The following is a 13,003-nucleotide window of genomic DNA, read 5'->3' on the forward strand; positions in this document are numbered from 1 at the left end:
ATTTCAAGACTTACAATGCTGAAGGTTTCCTGGTCCAGATCATCATCTTCATCCTCCCCAATGGGAACAGGCTCACTTCCTGCTGTAATGTGGACAGGACCCTGAGATCGCTTTGATTTACTTGAAGACTTGGCATCACCACCTTTAACCTTTTCGAAGAGTTACAAAGAGTCGTTGTCACTTCTATAATCTTGAATTCTAGGCAGACCTCTTTTTGTTTGTTTGTTCTGCTTTGATGTGGTGATATGGGAGTGGTACAGTCTTTATGTGCACATGTGGTGCTGCATGGGTTTATGTGCACCACATCTTTGCATGAATGTGAAGGGGTCATAAGAGGGTGCCAGAGCTCCAGAAATTGGAGTCACAGACATTGCAAACCAGAATCTGGGTGGGTACTGGGAACTGAACCTGGGTCCTCTGCAAGATCAGTGCTTTGCTAGAGGAAGGAAATGGTGATCTCAATTCATACAGACCTATAAGATTAATAGCTAAAGTGTAAGTATTCCCATTTCTTCTAAAGGTACTAAATTACAGCTTTGAGTCCATCAATATAATTTTTAAAAAAGTCATGAAAAACCAGGGATAACAAGCAGCAAACTTTATTAACAGCTACCCTCTGATCTGTATTAACTATAACTGACAGAAGTCAAGAGAAATAGGCATGGAGACCAGAATTATGTAGGTCAAAAGCCTTCAGAGGGACATACACAGAGCCCATTTAGGGAAATTTCAAAAGCATGAGATGTTTAGAATGCATTGCTTATTGTTATATGATACAGATTAAATACAACTTTTAAAAGGCATGGAGGTGTGTACAGTTAAAAACGATTGCTCTTACAATGAGGATCCTGGTGTGATTTCCAGGACTATATGGAGGCTCACAAATACCCAGGGAATCTGACACCTCTGTAAGCTCCTGCCTGTATGTGGTACACATACATGTACTCAATCAGACAGGCCCACACACGCACACAAAAGAAAACATAAAGTCTAAGTATTTTAAAGTAGAAATCAAAAGCACAGCAGCGTGGTGCTCTGAGGGGAGGAGACAGGAGGAGTAACTGGAGAAGGGGAGGTCCGGCGGCATCAGCAATGCTATGAGATACAAAACACAGCCCGCAAGGGGAAAGCCAGGTGAAGTACACATGACAAAACTGTGAACCCGCAAAGCATATGCCTTTAATTTCAACATAGAGAAATCAGAGGCAGGAGGATCTCTGTGAGTTCCAGGCCAGCAGAGCTATACAGTGAAATCCCGTCTCAAAAAGAACACAAACAAAACAAAATGAAAAGGAAAAACCAAAAGGAAACATTATTCTGTAGGAACACTGATGCAAAAGACTTTATCCCCTTTATCCCAGTGTAGTTTCCCTTTATTACAAAGTCTTATTGTTAGTTTGGTATTTGTGTGGATGTGTCCTTCATTCATGTGTAGTCAATGTGTACAGTGTCCACAGAGGTAAGAAGAGAGTCCGTGTGAGTCCGTGTGTGCAGTGTCCACAGAGGTGACAAGAGGACATTAGATCCCTGAGAACTGGAGTTACTACAGATGGATGTAATCCACCACATGGGGGCTGGGAACTGAACCCCATGTTCTGTGCAAGAGCAGTAAATGCTCTTAACCACAGCATAGTTTCTAACATGAAAAACTAGAAAGTCATTTTAATGTGAAACCTAAATAGCTTCCACTACACTACAGTCAAATTACCTGTTAAAAATTACTTTAACTGACACCTGTTCATCAGTGGTAAGGTAGTTTGCAATAAATATACTCTTGTGTGGAGAGAAGAGAGTACCCAATGGTCTGAGCTTACTAGTATTTTTATATTTATAGTCATGTTTTAAGGGGAAATTTACAAAAGTAACTTCAAGAAGTTAAGATGTCAAGGGCTAGAAAAATGACTCATGGATTATGAACACTGGCAACTCTTCTTAAGGACCAGAGTTCCAGTCCCAGAACCCTCATGATAGCTGACAACCACATATAACTTCAGTTCCAGAGGATCCAATGCCCTCTTCTGGTCTCTTCAGGGAACAGGAAAACAAGTAGTACACAGAAACATATACAAGCAAAAGATCCATACACATAAGACTTAATTAAAATTTTAAAGAAATGTTAAGATGTCAATAGATGGCAGAGTTATAGCTGTGATTTGCTTGAAGCAATGGTTAAGGGCTGACTATAAATGACTCTCTTCATATCTACCTAATAAAAGTAATAAAACTCCAGCAATTCTATGGTTTGGAATGAACTTCATGACACTTCCAACATGAAGGCTTTTAGGCAAGTCTATTCCAGTGTCTCTTGTTGATATATGGTATCTGGTTTGAATCCTAAGCTTTTCAGGTTTACAGTATGTGTAGACTGCCTTCTTCTGACACAGTCTAAGAACCTGTACCTTGTTCTCTCTCACTTGTTCCGTCTTATCTCATACACTTCTCCAAAAATGTGTAATGACAGACCAAACGAAGGTCTTCTACATCACAAAAGCTCAAGATTGTCTAGCTCTTCCCTGTAAGAAGGGTGCAGGTATCCCTCAAGCAGTCCAAACTTCCTTCCTGGATATACTATAGACAGTTCTCCCAAGTCATGGGATATCTAAACAGAATTTCAAAGGTTCTTGTATAATGGGTACCTTTTCTTTCTTGTCCTTGGACTTCTTCTTTTCTTTGTCTCCTTCTCTGTCCTTCCGAGAACTCACTGGTTTCTCTTTGTTCTCTTTGTTCTCTTTCTTCTTCTGCTTTTTTTTCGTTGGACTTTTTTCTAAACCATCATCCTAGGAAGCAAAAAAAAAAAAAAAAAAACCCACAAATTTTCAAGTCTTGGCTTCCTAGTTTGTTTCTAAAGGAAGTAGCACTGGCCCAGTGGCTTATCAATAACTTCAGTCATTTCCAATCAAAGCCTACCAGCACTCACTTGCAGAAGAACTCTCAATCCACCAGACTTGTGCAGACAGACACTGTTATACCCTCTGATCCAATTCTCAAAGCAGCTCTCAAAAACATTGACCAGATGGAGTTCAGCTCAGTCAAGAACACTTGCACAATTTGCATGAGGCCCTGAGTTAGATCCCAAGAACCACCACACCCCCGAAAATGACAGCATTATTATTTGTGTTTCACAAACAGAAAAAACTGAGGACCAAACAAACACCACACCTGCCCTACTACATGTCAGCAAATACTGATGAGGCTGTCAGTAGCTGAATTCAAGTCATGAACTTGCGTTCAAATCTATGTTAGTGCCACTGGGAGCGCTTCTGGAGGCATCGTCAGATATTACTCAGAACAACAAAGTAAAATCAGAGTTGTCACTGAGTAACAAGGCAGTTTCTGAAAACTGCATTACACAAACTGGCAAGCCAAAGGCTAAAGCTAGCCTCCAGAGGCCCTCCAATTAACTGAACTGCATTATAATGTCCCCTGTTAACCAGTTTCTACCAATCTCTTTCATTCTCTGAAATGAAAAGAATTATCACATCATTTATCGTGATTCAGTTATGTTGGAATTTGTAATTGCTTAAGACGAGCAACTACCGTAGAGGCTTAAATAACGGCCCACATAGGCCCACATATTTGAATGCTTAAGTCACCAGAGAGTGGAATCTCTGATAGGAACAGAAAGATTAGGAGGTGTTGTCTTCTTGGGGGAGGTGTGCCACAGGGGAAGTCTCTCTCTCCTCTTTCTCTTTTCCCTCACTCTCTCTCTGGTCAGGATGTAGCTCTTAGCTACTTCTCCAGCACCATGCCTATGACCTACTACCATGCTCTCTGCCAACCTTTGAAACTACAAGCAACCCTCCCCCCTCCCAATTAAAGCTTTCATTTGCCTGGGTAGGCTGACTGTGGTGTCTCTTCACAGCAATGCAGTGACTAAGACACAAGTACATTCCTCTGACAGATTAGGTAAAGATAAACAATATATTGTTATTCTACTATTCTGTTTATAAACAAACACATCACATGGCTTCCCCTGGTGCCGTACCTTCACTTCCCCTTCCTCAGAGGGGTTGTCAGAGTGTCGAGGAGACGAAAGCTCCAGCCCATGCTCATCCTTCAGCCTGGGTGCTTTGTTCTCCTTCTTTACTCGAGGCTTCCGCTTCTTTAATTTGGCCTAGGAAATAAAAATAGGACCAAACTACAAATCAGTCCCAATCCATTAGCAAGACCAAGAAATACTCCGGCCAGCTGATGCAGTAATGACCACGTAATCCAAACAAGGTAACTTGGGAACACAAAAGGACAAGCAACTGTACCTCAAAGAAAACAAAAACTGAATAAAACAAAGCTCCTACCCCCTACCTAGGCTACACCACTTTAAATTTCTTGAAACTATTGATCTCATTTTTGGAATTCACTCTAAAGGTAAAACTCCAGAGAAGGTTAAAATGCTTTAAGTACAAAAATATAATTAACATTAAAACAGAATTAACACCTGAGAATTAATCTAATTAATCTAAAACTAAGAAAAAGTTTAAAATATTGTTGATCTAGCCAATCAAATAAACATTCTAAGTATGCTCTAGCTTGTTTCTAGAACTTAATATATCATGTATCTTATTCCCACCATATTATCTACAGAGTGGTACTATGCACTTAAAATACCACTGTGTAGAAAGAACAAATGTTAGTCCAGTGGTTTTTATTCGTGTAGGTTTACTTATCATGCACACATGTACACAGAACACGCCTACGGCGCTAAGCAGCATGTGTACATGCTTAGTTACATCTGCTGACTCCTGGTCCTGGGGGGTAAAGAAACTTCCAGTGACGTCATTAGCAACTCGGGGTTTCTCAGTTGGCAAGTGTAATCAAAACTCAAGTCCAATTTCTGAAATTAAGTTTGGAATCCAACTGTCTACTCCTGGAATCCATTATCATAGCAGCCCAGTCAGATACCTAAACATGAAAACTATGTCCCCAACTGAGGACACAAAATAGAAAAGAGTAAGGGCAGGCCTGGACTGCCAGTCCAAAGAGTCAAAGAATATACTGGTGCAATACTTAGGTGGAATTGTAAGAAAGGTGCCAAGATATTGAATTCAATCACTAAACGACCATTTTGTTCTTAGCAAGCAACCTTTCGTATAAAACCCCCAAAGCGTACCTAACCATGAGAGGGCAGGATGCTGTGCAGTGCCCAGAAAGGACGTGACCTTCCTCCTTAGCTCTACAGGGTTACAGGCTGTCCTGGAGGAAAGCCGGCTGGCACTGCACGCACGCACTCACCTCTTCCCCGCTGGTCACGGTGCCCTTCTTCTCCAGACCCTTCCTGAGCAGTTTCAGCAAGTAGTCCACTCGGGTCTGCAGCTGCTTTCCCTGAGGCTTCTTATCTGTCTCCACTGGTAGAATCTTCAACAGGAAAGGAAGAGAAGCACCCACCACCACCCACGCCTGGTTAGTGAATTCAGGCCAACAGAAACAACCAAGAATGCAGCACAGTCCTTTCCCTCCCGACCTCCCGAAACACAGATTAAAGCCTCAGATCCTATCCTCATGTCCATGGCTCCCAGTCACTGAAAATCCCTCATGAGCCATTCTCGTTTTACAAAATGGGATGGTGAAATCCAGCTCTCCCACTGGCTCCTACCTGTGCTGTTAACAGGGTAGAACAACTCAGGTAGGAGGGGCTTGTGGCTTCATCTGCTAGAGCATCCCAGCCGTCGTGGATTTCCTCCTTCCAGGAGCAGGGAATCCCTGGAGCTAGGTTAAAGCTTCGTTTTAGATTGAAATGCTTCTTAGAGCATTGCCGGAGAGCACTGAGCTATGCCAGGACATGATCTGATCCATCTACCGCAGCTGGACTTCTTTGGCCAGACTCGATGCTCTAACAGTGCTTCTAACAGGGTGCTGTCACCCTCCTAAACCCAGATGGGATGAGCAGTGTTTAATGTGCCAAGACAAAGCCCTGCTAGGACCACAACATGGAGTGCATCCAGTTAGCTGCCCTTGCTACAGCTCTGAGCATGGCTTGTTACTTGCAATAGATAGGGTGGGAGGCTCAGTTTTGTGGGAGAAGAACAATGAAAGTTCAAGTTCATTACACAAATACCAAGGTGATACTCGGTCTCTGTGGACAGAACTGAAAAGAATTAAGTTAAATGGTGGGCCAACAAGTAAGGCCCAGGATGCTTTCAGTCCTAATAAACTGACCCTGGTATTCGCTGTAATGAAATTTGGCCTGTGATAAGTCTTAGAATTTTAAGATTTCTCCTATGATTTCCCCTGGATGTCATCTTTCCTTTTATCATCATCTACGAGACACGCCACAGTTCACTAAAGATGGTAACTTTCTGAGAATAAGGAAAGCCCCTCTAGAAAAGTTAGAGACAAGTTGTCAATACAAGAATATCACACAGCAGGTCTGGAGAGCTCCAGCACCGCACCCACTTACTTTATCAGTTAGCTTTAGCTCAGGGTCTGTCTTAATTAGCTCCCAATTTCCATAGCCATGTTCATAGATTCCAAGCAACAGACGAGAATCATCCTCCACGCCCCACTCGACGTCAAAATGTGCTGCTTTGACTCGGCAGGTTAAGCAGTATCTACAGGGGTTCAAGTACAAAGGCCTGAGAAGAGGGGTCTTTCCAGTACATTAAAGAAATGTTAGCCAACCACACGCAGCTCTAACCTCAGTCTATGTCCAGCCAGCCATGCGGGAAAAGACACTCACTTTTTTTTTTCCTCAGGGTCCACAGGGATAGATTTATGCAGCATCTCAAACTCTTCTTCATGTTGGATAATGGACTTCACATTAACCTGAACCCCAGAGATCTTGATTGTCGGGCCTCTTCTCTTGCCTGGTCCTTTTCCTAAAGGTTACAAGTTTTACATTCCTTAAGAGAAAAAGCTCTTTATTGTCAAACTCTGACAGTCTCTCTCTATAGACTCTACAGTATTATTAGGTCAAAGACATAATTTATAAGAGAAATTGTTTTCAGCTAATGTTTATAAATTTTAAGCAGTATTTTAACATTTAGTTTTGAAATATGTATTGGTATTTGCACCTGTAATTTTCTTGTTTATCCTTCCTTACTATAAACCTAGTAAAGTTAACAGAAGATTCTAAAGGCATATTCGTGCTGAAATTTTAGAAAAACTAAACCTCAGTGCTTTAGATGACTCATGTTTATCTTCAGAAACATTCTGCAGAAGTATGAGTACATGTCAACAGCTAACATACTGAAATAATATGGACTGATCATCATAGGCGGCCTGAGAAGCTTTCTCTAAACTACAATGGAAATCATAATTAATCTGCAAGTGAATATAAAACTGCTCTGGCCAGCACCTAAGCTGACAACTACAAGAAAATCAAGACACCACTTTGTTTTGTGAGAACAAAGATGGTTCCTTGTAGAAAAATGAGAGAGAGAAAAAAAAAAAACATGAATATCGAGTTTATATAAAACAACACATAAGAGTATCTATCTTAAAAGACATAAACGTATTCACTAAAAGAAAAATGAGGTCCTCTTTCTCCCATGTCGGGCTATCAAATATCCAAACATCTGCCAGGTATGTTGGTTTAGGCCTTTGATCACAGCGCTTAGCATGCAGAATTTGAGTTCCAGAACAGCCTGGTCTACACAGTGAGTTCCAGGACAGCCTGGTCTACATAGTGAGTTCCAGGACAGCCTGGTCTACATAGTGAGTTCCAGGACAGCCTGGTCTACATAGTGAGTTCCAGGATAGTCTGGTCTGCATAGTGAGTTCCAGAACAGCTTGGTCTACATAGAGAAAACCTATTCACAAACAAATAACAAAATGATAAGAAGCTATTCTGTTAGTGAACCTTGCCCATAGGCACTACCAAACATCTGCTGGTAGACCCAGACCCACACAGGAAATCCCCATACCAAAGCAAACTCCCACACATTTACCCCAGGACCCACTTCTGTAATTTAAATTTCAGTTCCAGAAACCTACCTTAAAGCTACTCTGGCATAGCTATATACAAAGGAGAATGTTTAGGACGGTACATTAATTTCTTGTAACTTCACTGATACTGGGAAAAGACTATGACTCACTCCTTACATGGAGAGACAGAGAAGACGAAGTATAAAGAACACCTCTACACGGCACGCTGTGCAGAACACAACAGCAACTAAATTCTCTTACATTTTTTTTTAAACAAGCACTAAAATAAATTCAAACTTTACGGGGACAGTGGTCTAAGATAAAGGATGCACACACAGAGGGACACAGCAAGGAGAACGACCCTCTTCTCTACCATTTTTGTGCTTCACTTTTGACCTAGAAGCGTTTGGTGTAAATTCTTTTTAATCTCTGAGAAAATGGCAACACTAAAGTCATACATGGTACTGTTGCAATGGCAGCACTGGAGAGGCTGAACAAGAGGACTGCCAGGATTCTGATGCCACCTTGAGCTACAGTGAAAACCAGACAAGCCAATGCTACATAACAAGGCCCTGTCAAGAAAGGTGGGGAAGAAAAGCAGACGGACAGTTAGTTAGTTCAATCAAACTGAGAAAGGTGATCCCTAAAAATAAAAATACATGAAAAGAAAGTCTGAATTCAACTGATGACACAATTATACATGGAAAAAAGAATTGTTTGTCACATGTATTATAAACGCAAAAAAGATACTTGAAGAAAAAAATCATTGCATTTGGAAATCTTATGAATGGTAAGTCTTATGAACTGAAGGCCAGGCATGGTGATGAACACCTTTAATCTCAGTACTCAGGAGGCAGAGGCAGATGGATCCCTTTAAGTTCAAAGCCACCAGGGCCACAAAGAGTGATCCTGTCTTAAAACACACGCATGCACACACACAAGACTAATATTGATATTTAGAAATGTATAAATACAATGTGGGGGAAAACAGGTACATAATTATGTTAACATTTTAAAGAATAAAATCAATAATCTTACACCGGAAATGTCAGCCTGGCCTCAAAATATGCTTGGTACAGTACATAGGTAACAGAAGTTTAGGGAAGGTAAGTCAATGTCAAGAAGCAAGAAGCCGTAACAAGGACAGGAACATGTGTAAGAAAAAAAGGCCAAGGCATTGTAGTAAGGGAGGAAATCTCCAAAACGGAGCAACAATGAAACAGAACAGTACACACAAACCCTTTGACTTGTGTTTATAAAATGACAACAACCAGTGCTAGTACAACAGGAAACTGAGTGTTCTAGGGATTGTACAAATACTCTGTTTGGCTCAGACACCTCCTCAAGGAGGGTAGCCATACTGTTATTATAAACCTGATCCATTCACGGCCATGGCTGGGCAGTCCTAGGCTCATGGGGACTCTACTACTGTTGTTTTGCCAGACACTGTCAAACTGCTTTCCAAACTTTTACATTTTACCCATACATTAGTGCCACTAAGCTTGGGCCCAAGAAGATTCTGTTTGCAGTGAGCAATGCCTGAAGCAGAGACTCTTAACTGGTCGCAGTGTTGAGACTGCATGAGTGTTGAATGTTCAGCCCTTAACAGAAGATCTTTATTACCCTTCCGAGGCTCAAGGAGCATGGTGGACCACTGGGGGGATATGGGGGTTGGAGAGCAGGGAAGAGTGTTATAACGATGGTCTTCTGGACTCAAAGCACCTGTGGTTCACCACAATAGGACCCCTCAATATTCCATCATAGACAGGAAAATAGCTTATATGACCCATCCCACCATCCTGAAGGAACAATTGGCAGTTAAAGATTGTTCGGAGAAGAGAAACTAGTCTCTTCAGTGGTGCAGCCACTGATAATGCTGATGGTCCACTAAAGAGCCCTCACCCCCAACTGAGCTCGCTGAGCCACAGAACAATGTTGGATGTAAATGGGGAAAGTGTTTGAAGGAAGAGTCGGGGGGCTGTGTACACGGAACATGGACCTGACCATGATGTTGCCCATTATATACTCGCATGAACTTGTCAGCAAATAAAAATAAAACATTTAAAAATAAGAAACAGGAATATCTGTCTTTTTTTTTCTTAAATAATTATTTTTAACTTCTCAGCTGGGACTGTGCTTGAAACCCTAAGTCAGATCTCCTGTACTGTATAAAACCAGGTAAGGTGATACATTTCCCAAGATCCCACCAGTAAATTAGAGTTAAGGTTAACCTTAACTGAGTTCATGGTTAGCCTGGGCTACATGAGACCCTGCCTTAAAAATACAACAAGGGGTTGGGGATTTGGCTCAGTGGTAGAGCGCTTACCTAGGAAGCGCAAGGTCCTGGGTTCGGTCCCCAGCCCCATTAAAAAAAAAAAAAAAAAAAAAAAAAATACAACAAAAGGGGGGGGCTGGCTCAGTGGTTAAGAGCACTGACTGCTCTTCCAGAGATCCTGAGTTCAATTTCTAACAACCACAGAGAGGCTCACAACCAACTGTAATGGAATCCAATGCCCTCTTCTGGTGTGTCTGAAGACAACTACAGTGTACTCATCACATACATAAAATAAATAAAACTCCTTTTAAAAAAAAAAAAAAAGGAAAAAATACAACAAAAAAGGTGACCTTATGAACTTAAAGTTGAATGTTCAAATCATTCGAACTATCACATTTCCACTACAAAAAGGAAAAAAAACTAACAGTTCCACTATATCTGAAATGTTTTTAAATTTTGCTGATTTCTAAAATATTCTTAAAAGTAAAACTCAAAGTAAATACTCATTTTTTACTTGATAAGAAGAGCTAACACTATAAACCAGACTCTAGACACGCACTGTAATGTTTGGAATTATTAATCATCCAAACCCTCTGGTTACTTTGAGGGCATTTAACTAGCCGAGGGTAGTAACTAAGAAAAAGCAGACTTGTAGGAAACTAGCTGCCTCCTGACCCTGACCTACCCAGGAGAGAGCTGTCAGAGGGTGGTGCTACCAAGAAGAACAAGAAATAAGATAGGGTAAGTGACCCAGACAGACTGGGGAACCCATGACACACTACCTTTCTGAGTGACCACTTCAGTGCCCTAGTTATAAAACACTTTTTCTTCCAAAGAGGGTGCTGGTTAATATTTTCAATGATACATCTAGAATCATCTGGGAAGAGAGAATATCAAATGAGGAGTTACCTCCATCAGACTGGTCTGTAGGCCTGTCTCTGGGGAACTTTCATCTCTTTTCTTTTCCTATTTTTGTTTTTGTTGTTGTTGTTGTTGTTGTTGTTTGTTTTTGTTCTGTTGTTGTTTTTGGTTAGAGACAGGGTTTCACTATGTAGCCCTGGCTGTCCTGGAACTCACTCTGTAGACCAGGCCAGCCTCAAACTCACAGAGATCCACCTGTTATTGCCTCTCCAGTGCTGAGATTAAATGTGTATATGCTACCACTGCCTGGCTGGACATTTTCTTGATTAATGATTGGTGTATGAGGGCCCACCCCACTTTGGATTATGGCAGCCTTGCCCAGTTTGGTCCTGGGTCAAATAAGAAAGAAGGCTGCCAAGCACAGGAGGAAGAGAGTAAAGAGTGTTCCTCCATGGCTCCTGCCTCTGCTCCTGATTGAGTTGCTTGCCTGAGTCCCTTGATAATGAACACTAAATTATAAACTATAGTAAAACCATTCCTACCAACACGGCTTTGCCTGGTGTGTCATCATATGACTGAGGAGCAACAAGGACGGCCCTTGCACTGTTGTTGTGAAGAAGCAGACAATGTTGGGTTTCAGAGGAATGTGGAAGATGTTCCAACAGCTGAACACCATATGCAGAAATTAGTTTGCCACTCTAGTATGAGCCCAGAAGACATAGCGCTACAAGCAATGTGGACTATGGAGGTCAAACTCAAAACGTTTCAGAGGGGACAATATTAGAAGCTGGTCTACAGGCCAGTCATGTGATATTTTGGTAAGAATCTAACTGTTTTCTGCCCTTGTCCTAAGAATTTTCCTAAGGGTAAATTATCCAATAATGAGCAGGAGGAGTGGCACAGGACTTTAATGCTAGCACTGGAAAGCAGAGGCAGACAGGCATTTATGTTTGGGTTTGAAACCAATCTGGTCTATACATCAAGTTTCTAGCCAGCTACTACTCTACAGAGAGATCCTGTCCCTCTCTCTCCCCAAAATAATGAACTAATGTCTTTGGTGGAGGAAATTTCAAGCCTGAATAATGCTGAGGCTGAAACACAGTTATTACTGACCAACATTTATTCAGGTCTAAGATGAAAAGGAGCAAGTGGGCAGAAAATACAAAATGAACTATTTGGAGAGAAAAGAGTCACCAGGAAACTTAGTGTTCCAGCCAAGGCTTATGTTAACAAAGGCTGTAATTATTAGGGATAAGAGCCACTAAGGAAGAGGCCTGCTCTGCACTGGAACAAAGGGAAGGGCTCTTGGGGCAAGACCTACCCAGCTAAGTTTCCAATTAGCAAAAAAAAAAAAAAAAAAGTCTAAGGAGTTTTCTGTTCCTAGAAAGCAACCGCAAGCCAAAGCTCCTACTATTGTGGTTCAAGCACAGGAGGACCCATCTAAGCAAACTTAGCGGTGTCCTCCGTGTTACAATAGCTTTACAGGCATGGCGATAAAGAGAAAGTATATGGATTTCTCCTCCATTCACAACCTCAGACAGCCACTGACACCTGGCTGCATGTGGCACAGAAATCTCTTCCAGACTGTGAAAAGCCACTATGTGAAGCTGTGAAGATGAATCTTGGATTATAATAGAAACTCAAAAATGTTGAGGTGGCAAGCCATGAGATATCTGCCTACGAAAGCACATACAAGGAATGGATCCAGCCGAAAAGATAGATGTCTGTGACAGACAGCAAAGCTAGGGGAGTAGAACCATTTATATGGGAAAAGAAAGCTCCAAGACTGGGTGTTTCCTTTGCTGGATTTTGGTCTTGCCTTGATCCAGTATTTCCTATGTCTATATTCCTACCTTTTGGAATGGAAATGTATATTCTGTGGGGAGCAGACAAGACACCCTGAGTGAAGGAAGTTCTTAGGAAATGTATGCTGCTGAAATAGTCAGCCATGTCAAAACTCCAATGTCTCAACGTCATAGGAGTTGCAAACCTTCCAGGTGAGGCTCA

The 13,003-nt window shown here is 41.6% G+C and overlaps 1 protein-coding gene across 16 annotated transcripts in view; it reads right to left on the reverse strand.

Moving 5' to 3' along the window:
• The window catches only part of Chd2 (chromodomain helicase DNA binding protein 2), a 112,731-nt gene that overhangs the window by 21,978 nt on the left and 77,750 nt on the right, over positions 1 to 13,003 (reverse strand). For 7 of the 16 annotated variants that reach the window (XR_015624083.1, XR_015624089.1, XR_015624081.1 and 4 more), the window contains 7 exons: positions 6,674 to 6,812; positions 6,395 to 6,545; positions 5,591 to 5,703; positions 5,230 to 5,352; positions 3,986 to 4,114; positions 2,637 to 2,777; positions 15 to 149 (listed from right to left, as the gene is read on the reverse strand). Coding sequence is in view for 7 of the 16 variants with exons in the window: in XM_087557371.1 (XP_087413497.1) it covers positions 15 to 149; positions 2,637 to 2,777; positions 3,986 to 4,114; positions 5,230 to 5,352; positions 6,395 to 6,545; positions 6,674 to 6,812 (818 nt within the window). In the remaining 9 variants the exon portion in view is untranslated. 16 annotated transcript variants of the gene reach the window in all.

This window comes from Rattus norvegicus, chromosome 1 (assembly GCF_021556685.1).
Source record: "Rattus norvegicus strain SHRSP/BbbUtx chromosome 1, alternate assembly SHRSP_T2T, whole genome shotgun sequence".
Taxonomy (NCBI): domain Eukaryota; kingdom Metazoa; phylum Chordata; class Mammalia; order Rodentia; family Muridae; genus Rattus; species Rattus norvegicus.